The sequence below is a fragment of the Misgurnus anguillicaudatus genome, chromosome 11 (assembly GCF_027580225.2).
Source record: "Misgurnus anguillicaudatus chromosome 11, ASM2758022v2, whole genome shotgun sequence".
NCBI classification, from domain to species: domain Eukaryota; kingdom Metazoa; phylum Chordata; class Actinopteri; order Cypriniformes; family Cobitidae; genus Misgurnus; species Misgurnus anguillicaudatus.
Genome location: NC_073347.2, coordinates 25486180 through 25511093, shown reverse-complemented (window position 1 = coordinate 25511093; position 24914 = coordinate 25486180). Strand labels below are relative to the sequence as shown.

At 38.6% G+C, this 24914-nt stretch overlaps 1 protein-coding gene across 2 annotated transcripts in view; it reads right to left on the bottom strand.

The window, feature by feature from the left end:
- Window positions 1-24914, bottom strand: part of jag2a (jagged canonical Notch ligand 2a) — a 34599-nt gene that overhangs the window by 2676 nt on the left and 7009 nt on the right. The window contains exons 3-24 of one of the 2 annotated variants that reach the window (XM_073873408.1): window positions 22434-22494; window positions 14729-14980; window positions 13875-13938; window positions 11846-11976; window positions 10602-10721; window positions 10217-10330; window positions 10005-10118; window positions 8265-8378; window positions 6152-6198; window positions 5797-5958; window positions 5567-5717; window positions 5064-5228; window positions 4866-4979; window positions 3864-3977; window positions 3278-3391; window positions 3000-3116; window positions 2773-2800; window positions 2325-2410; window positions 2105-2218; window positions 1879-1994; window positions 1540-1794; window positions 1281-1412 (exon numbers count right to left, since the gene is read on the bottom strand). In XM_073873408.1, the coding sequence (XP_073729509.1) occupies window positions 1281-1412; window positions 1540-1794; window positions 1879-1994; window positions 2105-2218; window positions 2325-2410; window positions 2773-2800; window positions 3000-3116; window positions 3278-3391; window positions 3864-3977; window positions 4866-4979; window positions 5064-5228; window positions 5567-5717; window positions 5797-5958; window positions 6152-6198; window positions 8265-8378; window positions 10005-10118; window positions 10217-10330; window positions 10602-10721; window positions 11846-11976; window positions 13875-13938; window positions 14729-14980; window positions 22434-22494 (2685 nt within the window). The remainder of the gene's footprint in view (window positions 1-1280; window positions 1413-1539; window positions 1795-1878; window positions 1995-2104; window positions 2219-2324; window positions 2411-2772; window positions 2801-2999; window positions 3117-3277; window positions 3392-3863; window positions 3978-4865; window positions 4980-5063; window positions 5229-5566; window positions 5718-5796; window positions 5959-6151; window positions 6199-8264; window positions 8379-10004; window positions 10119-10216; window positions 10331-10601; window positions 10722-11845; window positions 11977-13874; window positions 13939-14728; window positions 14981-22433; window positions 22495-24914) is intronic. The other variant, XM_073873409.1, reaches the window with a different exon arrangement.

The following is a 24914-nucleotide window of genomic DNA, read 5'->3' as shown; positions in this document are numbered from 1 at the left end:
TTAAATCTAATTTTTTTAATGTCATATATTTTCTTTTGGGGGGCCACGTAGGGATGCACCATATAGACAGTTTTATCGGACGCACGTGCGCTGACGCGATACATGTCTGGATCCGAACTTTACTTCCGGTTTCGTTTTTTTAATGGTCTGACTAGTTGCTAAACTGATCTCTTGAACAAATGCCTCGTCAAAAATAACAAATGTTTTGGGTTTTTTTACCGGAAGTTACGTGCGGACCACGACAGCCGCTTCTTTATGTTCTTACTGTTGAAACCGTCTATACAAGGGGGCCGCACACTGAAAAAGTTTGAGAACCACTGCTTTATGGAACCATTCAGGCAAAAATTGTTCTTCTATGGCATCGTGAAGCACCATTATTTTTAAGATGTGAAATAATCAAAATCACATGCGAAAGAAATAATCACTATTTCACAAAGTAATTACAAAAAGCATTGTGTTACAAGCTCTTTCTGGGGGTCATCTGACTTTAAGTACTTTTTGAAGTAATGCAAACTGTCAGAAAGACATGAATGTTTTCAAAGGAGAGAAGAGACAAAATATGAGAAATAAATCCATTTTGGAAGAATTTTTTTTTTGGTACACACGATGAGCACATATTAACACCACCATGTTGTCAATCATTAAAGCTTAAAGGTCACGTTATTTCTGATCCCATTTTTTAAACCCTAGTTAGTGTGTAATGTTGCTATAATAGCATAAATAATACATGTAAAATGATAAAGCTCAAAGTTTACTGCCAGGCGGTATATTTTCTTTAACAGAATTCACCTTTCAAAGCCTACAGCGAACAGCCGGTTTGGACTACAGCCCTCTACTTCCTGCTTTAATGATGTCACTAGAACAGTTTTTTGACTAAACTCCGCCCACAGGAATAAGCAAGTTGCCAGCTAAGCTAACGGCAAGCTAAGCTGATATCGAATAACAACACAACCTACACAATCAGAACTCGATACGTATTTCTGAAGGAGGGACATAGAACAAGGAAGACATCAGCCCGTTTTGGGGACAGTGAAAACAGCGGTATACAGATAAGTGAATTGTGTAAAAAATACTCCGTTTTTTACACGTGAAACATGAACATTATATTGCACACTGTAAACACAATCATAACTTTAAAAACACAAGAAAAATGGGACCTTTAATGCGGTAAAAGGTCTCAGCACTCAGCACTCAGAAATACAATGCTGGTTTACAACTGATACCATACTAATTGTTTTTTAAAAGATTTAACAATTGTCAAGTGAAGATAGTGAGCTCACCATTGCAACCTCGACTGCATTTTGGCTGGTAGGTGATTGGTCGCAAAGAATGGAAAGGGTGCTGTCTTTGGCCAGGACTCGTGTGATTGGCAGATACGTTATCTCTGCGCAGACACCTTCAGGAGTTGTCCCCTATTAAACAAACACGGAAACACAAAACATTTGAGTTTCTATTTAAAAATCAATGCAACCTCTCAAAAAAAAGCGCCTTAAAAATTATATTTTGTCTTTATCAAATTTTTTTCCAACAGTGGCTCACCTGTGGAACAGTATCGGGGTCAAATACAAGCGTAACACGAGCACAGTCGTCATCTAGGTAGCCGTTGTTGGGTAGGCAATGAGAGACGATTGGTTGTAGACGTTCAGGGGCAGAGCAAATCCCCAGCTGTTGGCAGGGTGGGCGAAGACAAGACAGAAACTGATGCTCTACACACTCCTGCCCTGGTGGACACACAGGGTGCTGTGGCTGACCAAAACCTGACTGCAACAAGCAGGGCTGACGGCCACAACGTACCTGAAAAAGGGGGCGTGTCCACATAATGTTGGCCATGTACTGTTAATCTGATAGCACAGTTTGAGGTATATAATAAGTACTCACTTTAGTGCACCTGATGTTTCCATTCATACACTGACAGCTGTTGCAGCCTTCTTCCCAACGGCCACCATGATGAACCTGCAAGCCCGACTGATCGCATGACTTCCCAACACCGATGACTATGGATAAAAATAGATTAAGAAAGTTATAATCTCCACTTATTGGCTGTTTTAACAATCCAATTTAAGGTTATCAGTCCATATTGGACACAGTAGAATGAGGAACTCACACTCTTGGCACCGTGGTCCGGCAAGTCCAACTGGGCACAGACAGCGATATCCGTTAATCTCATCCACGCATGTGGCTCCATACGAACAAGGATTAGACTGACACTCATCTACGTCTAGGAGTGACAAGCGTGGAAATAGGAGGGAAAAATAGAATAAGAGAGATGGTAATCGATATTCACAGTTACATTATTTCCTATCTTCACAGACATGTATACTTACTGATGCGACAGTCAGGCCCAGCAAATCCAAAAGCACATTCACAGCGAAACCAGTTCACCCCGTCCACACATGATCCTCCATTATAACTACATAGAGAGATAGACAATGCAGGGACATCTGAATAATACACACTTGATTTTAATTCAAAGGCAGAGAAAAGATAAAGATGCAGAAAGTGGACTGGCTAGTAACATCATCTCTGTGACTGAAAAATAATACTGTAAGAAAAGACATTATGTCACTGCCTATTACATCACTGCATAGTTCATTACTGTAGACGCTATGCAGATTCATAGTTTTTACTAGAATGCAGTTTTTCACTTTCTAAAGTCTACAAAGCAAGCTTAAGTACTCAGAAGAACCATAACAACAACCCTATTTAGCTGTGGTATGTTTGTGACTTTGTTTTTGCCTTGTCTCATCTTTGTTTATCTGTTGCATCACTTACCAGGGATGAGGGTTGCAGTCATCAACATCTGAAATGAGAAAGAAAACAGATCTCATGAAAGCAGAACTACCAGAGGACATATCAGAACGAAACCTGTCAGGACAAATCACAGCCTGCCACCACACCTGAAGCCCAATAATAGGTACACACATGGAAGAAAATCTAAGTGAAAGAGCCACAAATTTAAAATATATTTTTTTGGAAAATAAAGCGGGAGGTGGTCTTACTCTGAGCACAGGTGGGCCCTTCCCATCCATCTTTACAACTGCAAGTGAAGGTCGTGCCCCCTCCAACACAAGTTCCACCATTCAGACACGGCCCGGATTCACATGAGCTGTTCATTGCTAGATGAAGGGTGGGTTAGAAACATTTACATGTATGCATTTTTATCTAATGCAACTTACAGAGCAGTCAAAGTATTTTATCAGTATGTGTGTTCCCTAGGAATCGAACCCATCAACGCAATGCTTCAAGATACAGATAATGCCAAACACTTCCATCTTACCTGTGTTACAGGTACTGCCACCCCACCCGGAGGAGCACACACACTGGAACGAGTCTCCCCGATCATGACATGTTCCTCCATTAGCACATGTGCTGGGATCACATTGATTGTCACCTATTACAACAAAGTCACATGTTGGGTGCATAAGCATAGAACTAGTTGTCTAAGCCAAACTCGGACAACCAGTTATCCCCTATGTGATCAACTTTACTGGCTTTTAGCGTCCTGAAGGTCTAGCGATTAATGAGAGTAAAAAGCAATGACAGTGGTTTGAAAATTAACCTTTTACTTTCCCTTTAAATATACTTACAAATTCTATAACTGATCTCTTCAAAACCATGCATTTAAATATTACTGTATTAGCATCACATATGAACAGTGTTGGGGAAAGTTGCTTTTAAATGTAATGCATTACAATATTTAGTTACTCCCAAAAAAGTTGGGAGTCACTAAATTGGTCCCCACAACATGATAATTACCAGGTACACACACACACACACACACACACACACACACACACACACACACACACACACACACACACACACACACACACACACACACACACGCACACACACATACTTACGTGAATTACAAGTCTTTCCCTTCCAGTTGTCTATGCAGTGACAATAGAAATCATTCAGCAGATCCATACAATGACCTCCATTTAGACAAGGGTCATTACTACACTCATTCACCTCTGTAAAAAAGGACCAAGGACGAGTGTTAATTCTTGACTTTACATGTTTTATCTATTGCAAAAGCATATGAAGAAAAAATCAAGCTTGAAATTCTCCAATGGGCATTACTGTAGTATAGACAAATAAAGGGCGGATTATACAATAGGGGTTCGCTCCCCGCTCCCCAATTTGGCTGGATTGCATTATTCAATTCGCCGTAATGGTTTTCACATAAACCCTGTTGTAAAGCAGGTTCACATGCAGTTCTTTGGTGTGCACAGAGCCAAACTTAAAGGAGCCATGACATAAAAATCTGACTTTTTCCATGTTTAAGTGCTAAAATTGGGTTCCCAGTGCTTCTATCAACCTAGAAAATGTGAAAAAGATCAACCCATTAACCTAGTTTTGGTAAACCATTCCCCGCAAGCATGTGAAAAAATAGGCCATTAAAATTTTTCTCTCCTTATGATGTCATAAGGAGATCTTATTACAATAATACCGCCCCTTAATCTGCACTACGGCACAGCCATTTAGTGCAGAGAGAAAAAAGAGAGAAAAAATAATTGACAGCACAATTGAGTTTGAATTGCAACAAACCACCATCATTGTGATCAGTGTTTGCATTTCATCCGCTCATTTGCATTTTAAAGGACACACCCAAAACGGCATATTTTTGCACACACCTACAAAATGGCAATTTTAACATGCTATAATAAATTATCTATATGGCATTTTGAGCTAAAAATTCATATATGTGCTCTGGGGACACCAAAGATTTATTTGACATCTTTAAAAATTATTGGGCCATGTCCCCTTTAAACTTAAATGGACTCAAGTCACATGCACCTAAAGCTCTAGTGTGAAAACGGCCTTAAATGAGTTAAGACTATATAGGGCAGATATATTACCCAGGTCACAGAGTGGCCCATCAAAGCCATCAGGGCAGACACAGTGGAAGGAGTTGATGTCGTCAATGCATGTTCCTCCGTTTTGACATGGAGAGGTTGCACAATCATTTATATCTGAGAGAAAAAGCCACACAAAGATATATATTAGTCTGTATCGAAAATAATAGCACAGGTTCACACGTGCGCTCTAACACTTACTTTCATGACAGTATATTCCTGTAAACCCTGGTTGGCAGGCACATGTAAAATTGCCACCTGATTGGCTAATGCAGCGCCCATGAGGACCACACGCATTGGATAAAATGTGCCGTACTGCTTTTACTGTGTCATTGCCTGTCACGGCAATAGTACAACTGTCAATCACTAAAGAGAAAGATAACAAAACACAAGTTTAAAAAAAGATTTTGATGCATTTTTGTATCTTATTTAATGAAACAACCTGTGAAGGGGTGTTGCATGGAAAACAGGATATTAAAATTAAAGGGGCATAACTTTTATTAAATAAAGTTGCAGAGTTTAGTCAATCACAGCAGACATAATTTACATATTGTAAAGAAGGTACATTACTAACAGTGACTGCACAACGATGATGTAACACCAAATTCAAAATGTTGTATATATCTCCCTAAATTAAATACATATCTTGACATGCACTGTGGCCATTCACCTGTAGTGACCTCTTGTGAGTTATTTTTTTTTACCTTGGCAGGTGCTGGTTTTGCAGTGGTCTCGCAGCTGACTACACGTCTTTCCCTCGTATTCATCTGCGCAGGCGCAAAAAAAATCTCCCTGCAGAGAGTGACACTGAGCTTTATTCTGACACGGGTTTGGATTGCACAGATCCACCAGCACCTGCAGAGAGATTGAGAGAGAGAATGAGTGAAAGTGAACGAGAAAGTAAAAATGCACGTGGGTGTGTGTGGTTGTTTACCTCACAGTTGGGTCCAGTGTATCCATGTAGACACTCGCACTCATGCGAACGGCAACGTCCCCCATTTTGACACGGGTTGCTGGCACATCTGTTTTGCTGAACTTCACAGTTTCTTCCCGTGAACCCCGTCTGGCAAAGACACGTGTAACCATGACGATTCTCCTAACAGAGAGACACAAAGGTGAACGTGACTCACAGGTGTGTAGGATTGGAACAGAATCCAGCTGTTGACGTGAGGGAGTTTTAATTACCACCTTCATAGAAACATCTACATCGATATTAATCATAGAGATTGCCACACACATACTCTAAAGCTGGCAAACAGTTATGTCAACTAAAACAAGCGCGTACCCACCTGACAGCTTCCTCCATTTTGACACTGCCCGTAACAGCTGTTGACATCTATAAAATAATCACAAACAGAATCAGGACAACATGCTTGTTCAACAGGTGTAAACAAAACAAGTGAAACGAAGAAAACAAGAAGTCAAAAGGCTGAAAGCCGTTATTCGTGCAAGAGCACGTACGAAACACATGCACGTTACAGCAGCAAGAGAAAACTGGTTTGAAAGGAACATCAGAGAGACAAAGCAAGGCAGAATTAAAACCTGATTGAAAATGTTACCTTTTATTGCTCGCTAACTGCTTATTAAAGTAGTCGTTGTGAATTTTGCCAAAATGTGCAGCCAATATTCAGGCTTATGGGATGTACACACCAGAAGCTAATTTAAATATTTGCGCGAGTAGATTACATATAAAGTCAATTTAAATGGATGCGGGTTTGCGTGTGGCGATGCGAATGACGCGAGTTGGCCAGCAAGATTGCCTTGAAAACGCGCTGTTCACTTCAAGCGGGTCTTCTGCGCAAGTTGAAAATACTCAAGCGGAAAATTCGCATGGCACAAAGTTAAATCCCGCGGCTAATCTAGAGCTCAATGTTACTCGCTAAATTTAACGCAATGTTTTTGCTCAAGTTGAATATTTGAGACACGTTTAAGGTGAATAGCGCTTGTTTGTGGCAATTGCGCCTTCCAATTCGCGTCATTCACATCGCCACGCGCAAATTCGCATCTATTCGCATAATTGCATTGATTTTGTATGTAATCCATGATGTAATGCAGAAAGCCTCAAATTTGCACAGAATTTGAACAATGGCATTCATACAGTTTCTCATATCCCACACCCCTTGTGTTTGCTCTTCAGTATGTACATTTGGGCTAATGTGATCATGTGTGATAATGATAATGACATAATTATGTGTAATTAAGGATTGGTGAAATACTGCTTAAACTTTGCACTTGCAAAAATGTAAAAATGAAGTTATTTTTTATTTGTCCTTGTCCTTTTTGAGTATAAGAAGTGGTCTAAACCTCAGCGACCAACATATTTTACTAAGTGGCTAATTCTTATGAATTTTTTTACCAAATTCGAACGTTTTTAAACTATTTGCTTTTGCTCCTGTAACGTTGGGATTAGAGTTGGGGTATCATTATTGTTTTTTTATAACAAATATACGTTTTTGTACAATTTACTTTATACAAATTTACATGATTTTGCCAACTGGTAACATATCTACGAACTCCTGTGAGATCAGGTTGCAGCAACACATCGCTTATTCATATTAATTCTTTTGTATTTTAAGAAAATTACTATAAGACAAAACTGATATTCAGTTTAATTTCGATAACGCTTTTCACAATTTTATGTTGTAAACTAGTAAACAGTGGCGGGCGGTGACTTCTTTTTTCGAGGGCGCACGATGCGAAGTTCGTCACAACATGTATCTAGCCCGTAATGTGTGTGGTTCGTAATTTCAAAATGTGTGTTCTGCGCGTCGAGTGATCCTATGTGCATCACGTGTCCCATCAAAACAGGTGCCCTCTGCAGACGCGTCCAAAGGGTTTATGATACAAGAGACGCTCGCATTTGCCAGATACTCGCATAATCTCATGCGTAATCACAGTTTAGTGTTAAGGGATTGTCTTGCGTGTATTTTGTGAACGTGAGTGTCTCTTTTATCAGAAACAGTTTTGACCCATGCAGCAGGCACACATTCTGACAAAACACGCGATGCACATGGTTCACACGACGCAACAAACACATATTTTGAAAACACGAACAACACACATGACACTCGGAACACATATTTTGAATTTGCGCCCCTCGGAAGAGAAGTCACGAGCCGCCATTGCTAGTAAAGACATAACGAAAAGCATATAGAAAAATACATCGGCGATACTAACTGTGAAAACAATTGTCTGAATTGTCTGCAATTTTTCATAAGACGTATATTAGCAACTGTAGAAGTGTAATGGTACATAGTGCTAATAAGCAGGATATTAAGCTGTTTTTCTGCTTCGTAGAAAATGAAGCATCAGTGTTAACAGCAAAGAGGAAAAGAATTAAAGTATTATGCTTTTTATAAAAAGAGAAAAAAGAGGGATATAGACTTATGTTTATATACTGACTGATATTACAGTTGGGTCCCACCCAGCCCGGGTGGCAGTTGCAATGATATCCACCAATAAGATTTTTACAAGCGTAAGCATTTAGACAAGGTCTTCTCCTACACTCATTCACATCTGTGAGAGAGAGAAGAGCAGCGTCAGGAGAGCAAAAGAGAGAATTTGGAATCAAGCCCCGCCACCATGCTCAAGATCTATCATGACAAGCCACATAAATCAGACATACACAAAAACACATCCTCTGTCCTTACTAAATCTTTTTATTTCAAAATCCCTAAACTAAATTTACCATCACTACGATAATGCTTAAAAAAATTAAACAAAACTGAAACACATGGATAAGATGGTAGCTGGTTTCTATCTCAACCACGCTGGTAGTTCAAGCTGGTCATTAACTTGTCAATCAGCTAACCCTTTCCAATAACCAGCTTGGCCACCTTGAGATGGTATGTCCAGTTGGTAGCTGCCAATTTGTCCAAGATTGCCCAGCTAATGACCAAAACACAGCAAGGTATAGTTTAGTGCTATAGTTTAGTTTTTGTGTGGACAGTTGTGTGTTAACTGTACACTATTGGTGTTAGGGCCGACATTTGACTCCGTGCAGCACAGGTAACCCTGCCTGCTCCACACCTGAGACCGGAGCCCTACCTGAGAAACTCAACCTACTTCCCATAACCAGACACCACAGTTACGATTGCACACTGTGATTGTTTACGCGCTATACAGCATTTCCTCTTGCACCAGCAGCCTTGGATGTTGGAATAAAATACTTTTCACCACACCCCTCTTTCTCCACCTCATGATAACGCTAATATAGTCCCCTCAAGCAAGATAAATTTACCCCCTGTCTTAGCAGTTGCCAGGCCCGTTGATATATTTAGCTTGACTTAAATCACCTGGGTCAGGTTACAGATAATATTCAACTATCTGCTGTGACCACAAGGCCTCGATAGAAATTCCATATCGTACACACACATGCATAACTACAAACTCAGGTTAAGTAAATATATAAGCATATAGACATAGTTACAGGCATATTTCACACTCATGCTCTTCAAAAACAGTAAAGACACACAAACACAAGCATACACACAGTGTAACACAATCAACTGTGAGTAATTGGTGCTGTAAAATGTAAACACAACATTCAGTTAAACACCAAACTCTTTATTGAATTAGAGAAGTAATCTGCACACTCGGAGAATTGCTGAAATTTGAGAGGTGATTGAGGCACCCATGATACCCCCTGTTAAGGTTTGATCCAGTAAAACACTGTATTTAAGTGTAGGACGGTACTGTATGGCAGCAAGTCTCAAAAGTCATCTGATGGCCATTAACTTTAAGGTGCAGTGTGTAATATTTTGAAGGATCTCTTGACAGAAATGCAAAATAATATACAAAACTATATTTTCATGGGTGTATAGAGAACTTTTTATAATGAATCGTTGTGTTTTTATTACCTGAGAATAAGACGTTTTTATCTATATACACTGGGGGTCCCCTTACGTGGAAGTCGCCATTTTGTGCCGCCATGTTTTTACAGAAGCCCTTAACGGACAAACGTTTTTTTACTAACTTTTACTACGTTTTTTCGGTGGCGGCTACCGTAGCTTCTCTATGCGTTTCAAAAGCGAGGGGTGAGCAGTGGAATGAGCCGTTGGTTGCAATTCTCAACCTTACCACTAGATGCCGCTCAAATTTACACACTGCACCTTTAAACACTCAAAAAACGCAAGGTCTCACCTATCTGACAGGTTTTGCCAGCCCACTGTGGGAGACATAAGCAGTCAAAGCCATTCTCAAGATCAAAGCAAGTCCCTCCATGAGCGCACGGGTTCGAGGCACATTCATCTTTGTCTGAAATGCAACACACACAATGTAAATAAATATGTATCTCATATAAATTAAGAACATACTCTGCTTGGGATGGAAGTGAAAAGTAAGTGACCTCTGACCTTTAGCACAGGTGGGCCCATCCCACCCTTGGGGACACTGACACTCGAACCCTGAAGCCAGTTCATGACAGGTCCCACCATTTGCACATGGATTTGACATGCAGGCATGCTCGGCTGTGTGGTATACAGAAAATATAATGCTTTGGTCATTTACATTCACAGTTATGCATTTGGCGCTTTCATCCATACAATTCTTTTCTCAGTATTTGTGTTTCCTGGGATCAAACCCATGACCTTTGTGTTGCTAATGCACTTTTCTAACCACTGAGACACAGAAACTCTTCTGCATTTTACCATACGTTTATGATACATGCATATTTTACACAATAGAAACAGTTGTAATCGTTTTCTGCATATGAGAAAGCAAACCTTTTGGCTCACTTACCGATCTGGCAGTTTTTTCCAGAGTAGCCCTCAGGACAGGTGCAGAAATATTCATCTGGTTCTGTATTTAAACATGTGGCTCCATTGACACAAGGCTTGTGCGTGCCACAGTAATTCAGATCTGTGCAGAAACAAATACGTGTAATGTATTACAAGCTGAAATATAATTTACATTTTCCAGAACTGTAAGTACTGTAGCATCACTTCACTGCGAGAAAGAAAAACATTTGTAGAGGATTTTAACCACCTAGATGTGGATGCTCGATCACCTATGAATAGTGGCGGCTCGTGACTGCTTATCCGAGGGTCGCAGATTCAAAATAAGTGTTCGGAGTGTCATCTGTGTTGCTTGCGTTTTCAAAATGTGTGTTTGTTGCGTCATGTGAACCATGTGCATCATGTGTTTTGTCAAAATAAGTGCAAAACTTTTTATAATAAAAGAGCTGCTCACATTCACAAAATACACGCAAGACACTCCCTTAACAGTAAACTCTGATTACGCATGAGATTATGCGAGTATCTGGCAAACGCGAGTGTCTCTTTTATCATAAACCCTTTAGACGCGTCTGCAGCAGGCACATATTTTGACAAGACATGTGATGCACACAGGATCTCTCGACGCGCATATTTTAAAAAAAGGAACCACAAACGATGGGCTACATACATGTTGTGACAAACTTCGCATCGAGCACCCTCGAAAAAAGAAGTCACTGGCCGCCACTGCCTATGAATGTGGTTGTAAGTGGACAAGCTCAAAACTTGTGCACCTGTATTTAGTGTCATTGACTTGTAATCCGATCAACCAAAACACATCTTAATACCAGGTGTAAACATCTTAGTGAGCTTTGATGATAGCTTTATAAAGTAACTGAATATGTATTATTAACCTCCTCATTAGGTGGTTTTATCAAACAACAATATTCCTTATTTCGAAGGAATGAACATGGCATAAAATATTTTAGCTTTTCATTTAGAACAGGAAATGTGTAAAGGTCCAGAGTGAAAGTGAACAGACATCAACTGCATGGCATGCATTTACTATCTTAACAAAACATGCATGAGTTAAGTGAGGAGTTTTAGTTCATAACACACAAAGAATTTCACACAAACACACAGGGCAAAAGTGTGTGAAACAAGAGAGTATGAGGGTTGCATGTGTGCTGTTTGTCATTGTGTGTATTTGCATATGTGTTTCGCTGGGAGGACAGTAACTGTATTTGTGTGTGTTTTGTGAACGTTCCTTACCTTTGTCACACAGAAGTCCACCCCAGTTCTTCTCACAAGTGCACGTCCAGGGCTTCACGCAGGTCCCATGCACACAACCCGGGTATATCAAACACTCATCGCACAGTGGACCCTGCCAGCCATATTTACACCTAGAATACCAACACAGTGTGAGCAAAGAATGTACAGTATGAAAACTTTAAAAATACACACCTCAGCTTTAAAATGCAACTGTATATTTTAGTAACATTAACACACCTTAGTGTTTACACATTTTGTATACTACATCATTAACAGAGATGCATGGGAGTTTGGGAATGGTGGGGTGTAAAGGTTTTTCTAGTAGCAGACACAGGTCATGACCTCTGTCTCTTTCCTAATCTTAAACCGCAATGAATTCCAGACAGACTGGTGGTCAAAGGTCATTTCCACCTCACATGCTTTAAAAGATGCTCGGGGTAAGAAAATCATTCAAAAATGTACTTGCACTCCAATGTATATACTGTAATGGCTACTGTATATTTAGTATGGCATACTAACATACTGCTTTTAACATTCCTGCAGTACATAAAGTAGTGCACACTACAGTATATGCTCTGTACAATGTGCATAAATGCTTACATATTTGCAAAGGTGCAACAATCTTAGTGTGCTAGCAATGTTGTATAAAATGTACTTGACTTGAACTTCTTGATTAAAAATGCAATTCAAAATTAATTCAAAGTAAATATGAAGAGTTTGGTTTCAAAACGCAATAAATCCATTTTGACTAGTTTCGGTAAAAATGTGTTTTCTATACCAAGAAAGTGACAAGATGAAAATCACTATTTTCTGTTACAAAACTTTCACATATCATCTTTAGGTTATAATAACATTAAAATTTAAATCCATAATTTGATTTTCAAAGATTTATTATAAAAACTGATAAATCCATAACAATAAATCCATAACAAATATTTTTTTCCTCAAAATGCTATAAATCTATTGAAATAATATATAAACGTGCATTCATCTTTGCCATGTAATATTAATTTGACTAGTGGTATACACTGTTTAAAAACAGTAATGGCATTAATCAAAACACTTACTTTGTCATATTAAGAACATTGTCATTGCTTCTGTCATCAATGGGACGTCGTCGCTGGACTTTTTTGACAGTGATCAGCTGTAAAATGTTTTGGTCCTGCTCAATTTTCATTGACTTCAAGTAAAATAATGGAAAGTTTTTCATAAGATCGCCTGCGGTCAGTGTGTAAGCATGACAGAAGCTTGATGCTGTCCTGTGAGAACAAGCAACAGCCAGCATTTTTTCTTCGGCTGAGTGCCTTTCACGTAAATTATTTGATTTTGATGGCTTACATTTCTTCCCCGCCACAGAAAACCACCACAAGTTAAATCAATGCCATCAAAATTACTATTTTGTTTTTGTTTGGTTGTTGATCACGAAATACAAAGTAGATGAGGAAAACGATTCTGTGTGTATTCAAAGCGACGCCACTGTTGTTTTTAATTCGTGGAATGGTGCGCTGTGATTTGTTGAGTGGATTTATTGCATTCTGCAGAGAAGGAGAACTGGTGTTTTTCGCGGTTTGGAAAAAAGGGAGAAAAGATGACAGAATAACACCGCGGATATCGGATTTTATGTAAAATGAAGAATTTACTTTTTAATACTTACCGGATACAATACTGATTTTGGCAGCAACTATTTAAAATAAATCGGTTTATTGCGTTTTGGAATCAAACTCGTCATATGTCACATGATAAAGTCATGTGACAACAATGTACAATATTATTTAAAACCTTTTAATTGCATAATGCATTGTTTTACATTTGCCTTTTTAGATATAACATTTATACTGTGCAATATTCAGAAAAAAAATATTCGGAACCCCACAAGGGAGGCGAAGCTTATGTCATATGCCTTCAGATTTAGTTATCTTCTTAGTTCATTAAAAATTTAACCAATTATAAACAGACTCATTTATGTCTTTGGAAATCCTGAGATTAGAAAAAGAGAAACTAAAACTAAAACTAACATTGAAAGACTTACACACAATCTCCTGGCTTTTCACACATTCCATGAAGCTCACTGCAGCCTTGTCTACAGACAGCTGAAAAACATATATGTGTTAATGATTTGAATTATATTTACGTTCTTCCATATAATTTCACTCCTTCCATTTAGCTATATAACTAATGAGATACAGTAACAGACAGATGACACGACTGATGGGATGGGATTTCATCGTTGGAGGTCGTGGAGTCGCTGTATTGTTGGTGATAGTGGGCATTCTTCTTACACTATTTTCTTGTCTTTTCTCTTTATTAGGTATGTCACACAGACACAAAGGTCACCCTATTAACTCATTTTCTACCAGCCATTTTTTGAAAAGCTGCCCGCAAGCGCTTTTTGTGATTTTCAAAAAAGTTTCACAAAATGCCTTCCAGAAAAATTATCTTCTAAAAATATATAAACATAAAAATATATCAAGTGAAAGAACAGAACCTCTGCTTTCAAACAAACCAAAATACCAAAACGGGAAAAAAATGTTTCATCCTATCTATATTTTTTTCTCTGCATATAAACTCTTAAATATGTGTGTTTTTCTTTAAATATGCAATTTTTTTGCAAAAAGCTGAAATAATTGCATTTTTGTGAAGGAATTTTGTTATAGATTTGATTCAAAACGATTATTAAAACATACACAGAGTTTAAAATTATTAAATAACGTTTTGGCTTCAGTTTTTTCATAAATTGGGTAAGTGCGGATCTAGTGGATAATCGCGGAACTGCAGATTAACATAAAAATTAATCAGGAACACGTTTTTTTAATGCAAATGTTTTCTCTTAATAGAGATAACTCGTCAATGGCAACATATAGTACACTCAGACACACACAGCTGTCTTGCAGTCTGGCCCGGTCCAGCCCTCCATGCACTGCTGATTGCCGGATTGATCGCATTGATAATGGCCAAAGTAATCATCTCGAGGGCGACACTGCTTGTTGCACTTTTTGCCGTAGTAATGTCGGTCACAGCGCACACGCACGCCATACTGAAGGCTGGCCGTTTGACCCTTGTGCTGAATGAGCTGTCGTTCCTCATTGGGGTTCATTTCACCACGATTAATACTTCGCTCGATCAACAGTTCATCACCTGCAAGAAATATTAGTGTGTGTTACACATGCACAGTACAACATGGTCAATAATGAAGCATGCTGGTCTTCCTGCTTTAGTGGAACACTGTCTCTCTTTTTCTGTGTCTCAGACTGTTTGGGAGCCAGTGAGGAAATAATACAATCAGGAACATACCAGGAAGTACCCCTACCCCTCCAAAAAAACACATACACACCCAAGTTCCCTCTTGAGAAGAGAAACACAGTGACCTCGCTAACAACCGCAGTCACAATGTAGGGGAAAGTCGGTACAGTATGTGGGTGTGTGTGGGAAAAAGACTTAACGGGCGAAAGGAACACAAAATCAATGATTCAAATCTAATCTAAGATGTTCATGAATATAGGTGCTTAGGATTTTGACTCTTTATCTTATGGTTCTCCTGTTTCACCACCTAACCCTTTAATCCAAACAAGAAATTCACAATTGACTGACTCTGGAGATGACATCATCAGTTACACCATCAGCAAAGGGACAGTCGCTTACCTAAGACTCATTTGCATATTAAAGAAGAGTGAGGACAGCATCAGGCCCATTCAAAATAAACTGACCTCCAAACTTGGAAAGCAAAGCCCATCTTATGCATAATAATCCCACAGGAATAGGGGAAATATTTTAGACTCTAAAAAATGCTGGCTTGTTTGAACCCATGATTAGACCCATATTTGTCCCAAAGAAAATTTGGTTGGGTTTGTCCATATTTGACCCAACCGGAAAACACCCCCCAAGGAAACAGACCCATATGTTTGACCATTAGCCAAGGTGCTCTATAAATCTCCCTTGTGCACAATTGCTCACAACCCCTTTCCCAGTTGACCTCACTCACTGCATCTCCATCCACATGCTCTCATCCTTAAATGGACACCTGATTCCAGAAGTGGAACAAAAGCTTTGACATACTGTCCTACTTTCCGACTAAAAAAAGGCATTCAACACTCTCTTTCATGTCGAATGTGCCACCCCCCTATTTTTGCTGTCCTCACTTCCTTAATGTGTCGTCTCTTCCTTTCTCTCCCCACTTGAAATATAAATAAAACTAGTACTCATCTCCCAATTCATTTCCAGCAATTAGTTTTAAAAATACACACCAATCGTGCCTCCTCTATATACACTGAAGGAGATACTTAGAGACTGTTACTGGGTAGAGTGACTGTGTAATTGTGTGCATGTGTCCGTGTGCAAGTGTATGTGTGTGTGCGTGTGTTAGAGACCCTGAAGATAAGCCAGCTCAAGAACAGAGTCACACATACTCGTACATATACATATGCATATACATATACACTTACCTAAAGGATTATTAGGAACACCATACTAATACTGTGTTTGACCCCCTTTCGTCTTTAGAACTGCCTTAATTCTACGTGGCATTGATTCAACAAGGTGCTGAAAGCATTCTTTAGAAATGTTGGCCCATATTGATAGGAAAGCATCTTGCAGTTAATGGAGATTTGTGGGATGCACATCTAGGGCATGAAGCTCCCGTTCCACCACATCCCAAAGATGCTCTATTGGGTTAAGATCTGGTGACTGTGGGGGCCATTTTAGTACAGTGAACTCATTGTCATGTTCAAGAAACCAATTTGAAATGATTCGAGCTTTGTAACATGGTGCATTATCCTGTTGGAAGTAGCCATCAGAGGATGGGTACATGGTGGTCATAAAGGGATGGACATGGTGAGAAACAATGCTCAGGTAGGCCGTGGCATTTAAACGATGCTCAATTAACACTAAGAAACCTAAAGTGTGCCAAGAAAACACCCCCCACACCATCAGCCTGCACAGTGGTAACAACGCATGATGGATCCACGTTCTCATTCTGTTTACGCCAAATTCTGACTCCACCATCTGAATGTCTCAACAGAAATCGAGACACATCAGACCAGGCAACAATTTCCAGTCTTCAACTGTCCAATTTTGATGAGCTAGTGCAAATTGTAGCCTCTTTTTTTTATTTGTAGTGGAGATGAGTGGTACCCGTGGGGTCTTCTGCTGTTGTAGCCCATCCGCCTCAAGGTTGTGCGTGTTGTGGCTTCACAAATGCTTTGCTGCATACCTCGGTTTTAATGAGTGGTTATTTCAGTCAAAGTTGCTCTTCTATCAGCTTGAATCAGTCGGCCTATTCTCCTCTGACCTCTAGCATCAACAAGGCATTTCCGCCCACAGGACTGCCGCATACTGGATGTTTTTCCCTTTTCACACCATTCTTTGTAAACCCTAGAAATGCTTGTGCGTGAAAATCCCAGTAACTGAGCAGATTGTGAAATACTCAGACTGGCCCGTCTGGCACCAACAACCATGCCACACTTAAAATAGCTTAAATCACTTTTCTTTCCCATTCTGACATTCAGTTTGGAGTTCAGGAGATTGTCCAGGACCATACCCCTAAATGCATTGAAGCAACTGCCATGTGATTGGTTGATTAGATAATTGCATTAATGAGGAATTGAACAGGTGTTTCTAATAGTCCTTTAGGTGAGTGTACATATACATACAGAATGCTCTCTGCACGTATTATACATTCATTAGATACTTTCGCTTCAAATCCACTTAATCCAGACCTCGATCATTCAGGAATACTGGTTTGTTGGCAGAATCCATTAAGAGTCTGATAAAAAACTCTGAAACATGTCAGATAGGTTTTGCATCTGAACTATTCTTATACATACAGTATACATATAAAACATGTGAACCCTAACAATCAAACAGGTATTTAGCTCTTGGCTGGTCTGAAATGTAATCAGTTGTGTTTATTTCCGGCCTCACTCAACACCAAGACTTCAGTTTTACCTGAAAGCGTAATGATGCTGTTATGCTTTAAAACAAAGCGTCCTTTCTTTCCTTTCCTTTGTTTCTTCTTATTTCAATTATTTTCTTTCTGTTCCATTCACATCTCTTCATCAGTCTGTCTCCAGTTTGCTCTATTTCATTGCCTTTATCACAATGGGTGCTAGTCGGCCCCCATCGCCACAGCGATAACATATCATAAACAATAGGCCAAAGAGCCAGACAAGGCCAAATAATTCCCTCTACAACTACACACATATACTTTCTTTCTAAGTTTTGTTCCCTGGTTCATGTCCCCCACCTGCTTAACGTCTCTCACTTCCTTTTGCCATTTATTCCATTTATTTACTTTATTACCATCTTGCGATCTACCAGCCAGAAGTAAAGTGAAACACAATAAAGCCGCTTTCTGCCCCTTGACGATACATGAACAATGCAGTTGACCTGCTGGCCAGCAAGAGCTGTTTAAAGTCCAAACGCAGAACTGGAGCGACAGACTTCCTGAAAGGTAAACAGCCCAGCCGGGGCTCTCTCTCCTCCCAGGGCCCCCGCTACCTGATGCCCTGCAAACAGCAAACCGGTTTCTCACATCTAAAGTCATACCAGATTTTTTTTATTTCGCTACACCTGTGAGCTTGGAGCAATTCTCTGGAAGGTAGATGTGGAAAAAACACACCTGGAAAATAAAAGGAAAATGAGACGCTATGATGATGAATTGCTCTACTGTTGACATTACATAAATCTGTGGCATCCAGGTAACATGAAAACAGACACGGGTATAAACGAAAGCTTAAGATTACTCATTTCATTTTCGTTATGCTTTTTATCAAGTACAAGACATTTATTGCAATATTTAACACATTTAATCAAAGTAAACTTTATCAATAAATGTAATTATTCATGAAGAAAATTATTAAATGACTAAATAAAAAATTAAGTGAACATGACCAGAAAAATGTTAATCCATAATCTGCAGAAAGATAATAGTAAAACAAATGCCACTAAGGGAAAACAAATACCCCTAGCACTAAGGAATTTCTACTCATCCGTTAGCAAACAATAATTCCTGGCGCTGATCCACATTCGGAAACATTCAGAAGCTTTCACTGGCTGTATGATGTCTGAACATCTGGATTATGCAGTGCCAGTCATCTTAAAAAAATGTGCACTACATCTTGTTCATGATCTGCCAGTCAGATCTATGTCTGTTTTTCTTTTTGGTTCATAACAAATAAATGCTCTGCACGACGGCTCCATAGGGCCTTGTTGGTGTTTACTACAGTCTCTGTGTGTGTGTTTTGTGGTAGTTTATCTTCATGCCAGTTCTGTCTGTGGGCCTTATCCTGATAATTTATGGGCTAAAGTGTATTGGTTTTCTGTGTCTGTGTGCATTTAAATTTGCAATTGTAGTCCTGTGTGTCTGTGTATCATGGCTTATTGGTTTATAATAAAGGGTTGAAAGCATGAAAGAGAAAATCTGTGTATATATGTGTCTGTATAGTAGCATTGCAGCTGCTCAGACAATAATTAGCTCATGTGTGGTAAACTACAGCTACAGTAATTAATATCTTAACAAGACGATGACATCATAGTCTTTCTTTAGATCCCAAACTCTCTCTAGAGACTTTAGACACGACACGCTGTGTATAAACAGTCTTCCTCTGTATTCTAAAACAACCTCCATGCTCATCTTAGAAGCACAAGTACACGGTTGTGTAATAAAATGGTTATAACATGGTAATAACACATAATGATTCTAAATTACCTTCAAACATGCATGTCAACACAGAGCTGCGTAAGATATTTAAACATAAATATAAACAATTATTCAAATACGCTTTAAAAAGTCTAAGTCTACCAGGCTGTAGCTGCACATACACAGGCACAGGCAACAACCATATGAAGAGATCAGATGCAAAAGCAGCTAAACACCACCTCAGTCAAAAATGATATATTAACTAAATGCCCCCAGGTAAATAGTCATTAAATACTTTCGCTTTAAATCTGATTAATCCCGGCCTCCGGCCTATCAGAAATACTGGTTTGTTGGCAGAATCCACTTAATGCCAGGTCAAATTTTCAGCAAAGTCATCTAAGTGCACAAAAGGCAACTGTGAAACAACTGTGATTACAATATTTATTACAATTACAATTATTATTGTCATAATTGTGCAGCCCTGCTTAGACCTGAATACAACTCAAATGTGGCAGCCATCACAAAACCTCACTTTTAGAAGTGGAGGTTTTTGGCAAAACAGCTTGCATGCACTTAGAGCGTTTTGCTGCGAAATACATTTAAATGTGTTAAATACCAATGAAATCATGACCTGTGTTGTTTTCGTCAACAATGACGATAACGAAATGATTTCATTGACACACCTTTTTTATGACACTAATGCAACGATGACTACACTGAAAAAAATGATTAATTGAATTTAATAAAATTTTTTAAGGTAAGTGGTTGCAATCAATTTATTTAAGCTACATTTAAACAAACGTTTTATATTTTATTTTATGTTACTAATCTTTTTTGTTTAAATATAGCTTAAATACATTGATTGCAACCACTTACCTTAAAAAAATTGATTAAATTCAATTAATCATTTTTTTCAGTGTAGCTAAAAATGGCTCTAAGGTGACGAAAACATGACAAGACGCTTTCGAGTTTTTGTTGACGAGACGAGACGGAACAAAAATGATTATAAGTCTAACGTTCACACTGCATGTAATTTCTGCCTATTTTGCATGAAATCTGTCTGTTTTTAGCTTAACAGTATCAGCGATGCTGCCGCTTAATATCCTTGTTTTGGGTACGCCCACCCCCCGGCTGCCGCCATGTTGCGCAACAGATTTCACCCAACAACAACACACCTGCGGCTGTGGTGAGTTCGAAGGACCGTGGCGGTGACGCCAATAAACGGAAACGACAAGATGATTTATGGATATACTTTCAGTATAATCCATCAGAAAGAAAAACGGAATGCATATTGGGACTTTAAATGTGGCCACAAAGGTGGGAAGAATACCACCAACCTCAATATTTCCAATACTTTTTGTGGTGTATTTAAATAACAAGGCAAGGCACGTGTTTCTCAGCTTTATAAGGGAGGTCTCAGCGTAACACACAAACTCAACATGAGGGTATTGGCTTAACTTTTTTGTTATGACATGCGCAGAAGGCACACCGACTAAAACAACGGCAAGCCCTCAGAGACAACCTTAATGCAACATTTTAATAGTATTAAATACACCACACTTTTTAACCTAAATTACTTTGTTAAAGACTACCTTTTTTACTAAAATTGACTTAAACTTGACTAAAACCTTTTTGCGTTTTCGTCGACTAAAACTTGACTAAAACCTTTTTTTGTGTTTTCGTCGACTAAAACTTGACTAAAACTATCAAGTTTATAAGTGACTTAAATGTAAATAAAGCTAAAGTCCATTTTCTTACAACAGACTAAGAATAAAATTAAAAGGGCTGCCCTCAAAAACACTGATCATGTATAATGTGAGATTTATGAAAATTCGGCATTTTGGTTCAATCTTTACATTGGTGTTAAAGTAAATTACTCAACCTAAACATGCTAATTTATAAGACAAAAGACAACATTTCAGACGCACTTACAGGGTTTCGCATCTGTGCTCTTCATATTTTATGTAATTGCTTAGGTCACTTTATAAACTACCTGAGGATAAAAGATAACTGAGACAATTCTCACTTTTTCTCCAAAACTACAGTGCTTATAAATCATCAGGCAACACCCAAAACATAAACTAAATTCCTTCATTAATGGCACTTCCTGTCCGACTCATTCTCTTTAATGGGGCAACACTGAACACCAGAAGGAAAAGAGGAAAACAGGACGCATCTGTCTAAGACAACACGCATCCAGAAACTATCTGCATTTAAACCATGTGCTAACATGTCCTGCACTTCAGTTCATCATACTATTAAAAACGAGAGGGCGCAATAAGAGAAATGGAATTCTGATCAAAAGTGATTTCTAAAATTGCAAAAATAAAATTAATTCACAGGCATGAAAGCTGCGGCAGATGTGTGAATTTTTGAGAAATTAGGTATTGGAATTTCATTTTTGCCACGCTCTGTCCACACCTATGGGCTTGCCATGCCGGTTACCTTTTGTTGAGGCATGTAAGACACCAACCACAGAGATCTAACCCTATCTACCTTATTCACACCAGCAGTGTCCAAGTACAAAGGTTTTACTAAAAACACACCAAATGGCTATGAGATCACTAAGACACAATTACATAACATACTCCAATCTTGGTTGACTCCTGTCCTACAAAGTTTAGATATTGTTTAGGTCTGCAGCCCTTCTGGATCAGAGCTGAATTGCCTTGACATACAGAAACACTCAAAAACCATCGGTCCATCTGCACTGAATTAAGCATGGCTACATAACCATGGCTCCACAAAGAATGTTTACCCAGTCAAATATGCTTATATATTTCCTTTACAGTCCAAGGTCAAAGGTGACTTGCCGTCTGTGCCATTTATAGATGTGAACTTGAAATGCTGTTGGCATTTCTGAAAAGCTGGCTGTGTTTTAGGTATGTCTGAAATGTGCGCCACTGTTCACTTGCATAGTGATGTGTGTCAAAGTGTTGGGAAATCATTACTCACTTTTGTCAGTAAATGTTTGGTTGTCCCAGTCCCAAGCCTCCACGATCAGAGTGTATGCACGCTGGGAGAGAAAGAGAGAGAGGTTAGCCAGTATACATGTGGGTCTTCACAGTCAAAGTCTATGCTGTGGGCAAACATAAAAGACCAATTGCTGTGTTTGCACAACCCTTTAAATTGTGCAAATTGAAAATTTGACAAATAAAAAAACTTCAAATATCGCAAAACGTTTTTTTTACGCGTGTATGAGATGTTTTTTTTAGGCAATTTGAAAAAGGATTGCAATGGAAACAGCTTATTGCATTTACAGGTCACCTGGTGTACGTAAGTCACATGTTCATTTTTTAAAAATGGCAAAGTATGTTTAGACATGCCACAATTTATAAACACCTCACAGCGATATAATGTAGGTAAACAATACATGGCATAACCATGATTTTTTTTTATTACTTATTGCGAGAGTTTCAGGGTTAGATTGAAAATTTCGGCTTGGATTGTCTGCATTCATTATATATAGTTAGCTTATATAAAAAAATAAAGTTACTGACTCATAAGTTTAGTTATATGTGTATGTGTGTGTGTGTGTGTGTGTGCGTGAGAGTGATTTTGTTTGTAAGTGCATTTGAAAGGATGCAGGTCAAGGCAATACTGTGAGTAACCTGGTTCTCACGCTCTTATGACTGATTAGCTTGGTTATAAACCAGGTAAACTTTTAGATGTTGCAAAACTGTGGGTGTGTGTATTAGGTCACAGCTGTAGTCATCAACAATTCATTAATGATTGTGTGATGTTTATGTATGTGTGTGTGTTTTTACACAGGCACATGCCTCCAGTGAAGAACATTCTTCAGCTCATTCATTTTGTGGGAAAAAGAGCAGGGGCAGGAAAACTTCAAAGGTTCCTGAACAAGCAGCACTTTACAGTGAGTGATGCGTGCCGAGTTAAAGGCAGGTGAGTTCATGTTCCCTCACTCAAATGAGGGGTACTTGAATCTCTTCTCTTTAATCTGACAGACCCTAAACGTCGTTGGGATTACAAGCATTGTCTTGCATGACGACAACTTTGAGAAAAAAAACTCTAACTGGATTTCCTACTGGGTACCAGCAACACCCAGGGAATGCACATACTCATATATTCAAAATATGTACAGTATAGTTTGGAACCACTGTGTGCTGCCAAATGTAAATGTCTAGATTGTAAATCAAACTAATTACTTTGCAACTAATTTGGAGTGTTACAAAAGAAACATATTTGTATGATGTTTAGACACGAAATGAACATGAACAGGTCTGTGATTGGCTGAGAAGTGGGGTTTTTTTGGGCGACAGGACTGCATGGAAACATGCCCATGGATTCCGTGTGCTGACGCTTGCGCATCTTTTCTCTGGAAGCATGAATTAGCACGCTAACATCAGTGAAGCCAAACCACTCAAACTTGTAGGTGCATGCATTAAATGGTAGGAAGAAAATACATCTGATGCAGGCATGGCTTTAAATCTTGAACTAAACCTGAAGCAAAATTCACATGAATGTGTGTGTGTGTGTGTGTGTGCACATATTCTGAACAATATGATCTCTTTACTCTATAGAAAGAGAAAAATTACAGTAAAGTTTGATACGAAATAATAAAAAATTTCCATCACCAACATCCAAATATTAAAATATGATCAAGTCCTTTTATATATATTAATATAATGGCAGTAATATTGCATGAGCAATGATGCCACATTTGTTGTTTTTGCAATTGTACATGTGTTTTTGAGATAAAATGACGTCATGAATTGTTGCCTGGAGCACTTTGCAATCAACGCATCCTACCTCAAACTGACTATTCCCATAGACAGACTTGATTTATAAATCAAACGTCAAACTCATTCAGGCATCGGCAATAAAATGAGCCAAATGCAATAAACATGGATGACATTTCTACCACTGTGAAAATTTCTCAAACTTTGTGTCAAAGTAACATTACAAAATAAAACGAACCAAATATGGGTGATTCTCGCAAAATTAGACTTATGAGGTGTCATGAAACATTTTGATAAAAAAAGTAAATGCAAAGTAAGAGTATCAAAATAAGAAGCATACAGTTACAAACATCTCTTCACATACTATTTTGCACATGATTTTAAATGACATCATATAAATCAATTTTGTTGTTTTTTCCACATTTAGGGGGAAAATTTTCATTACCGCAACGTGTCCATGACTGGATTTGGGTTCTTTGACATGGAAATATTTATAATTAAAGAAATCTAAAATATAAAAAGCTTCAGTGCATGTTATACTATAAACATTTACAGTAAAGAAACATGTGGTATTTGGTGATCATTGGTAAATGTAGAGACAATAATAAGGAATATGTGTCCAAGAAAAATTTTCTCATCCTCCGCAACAATTTCCAATCATTGTTTAAGCCCTCAAGGAACTAACTTTTTTTTTAAAAAATAGTAGGAAGGGACATAATTGACTGTGACACTCAAG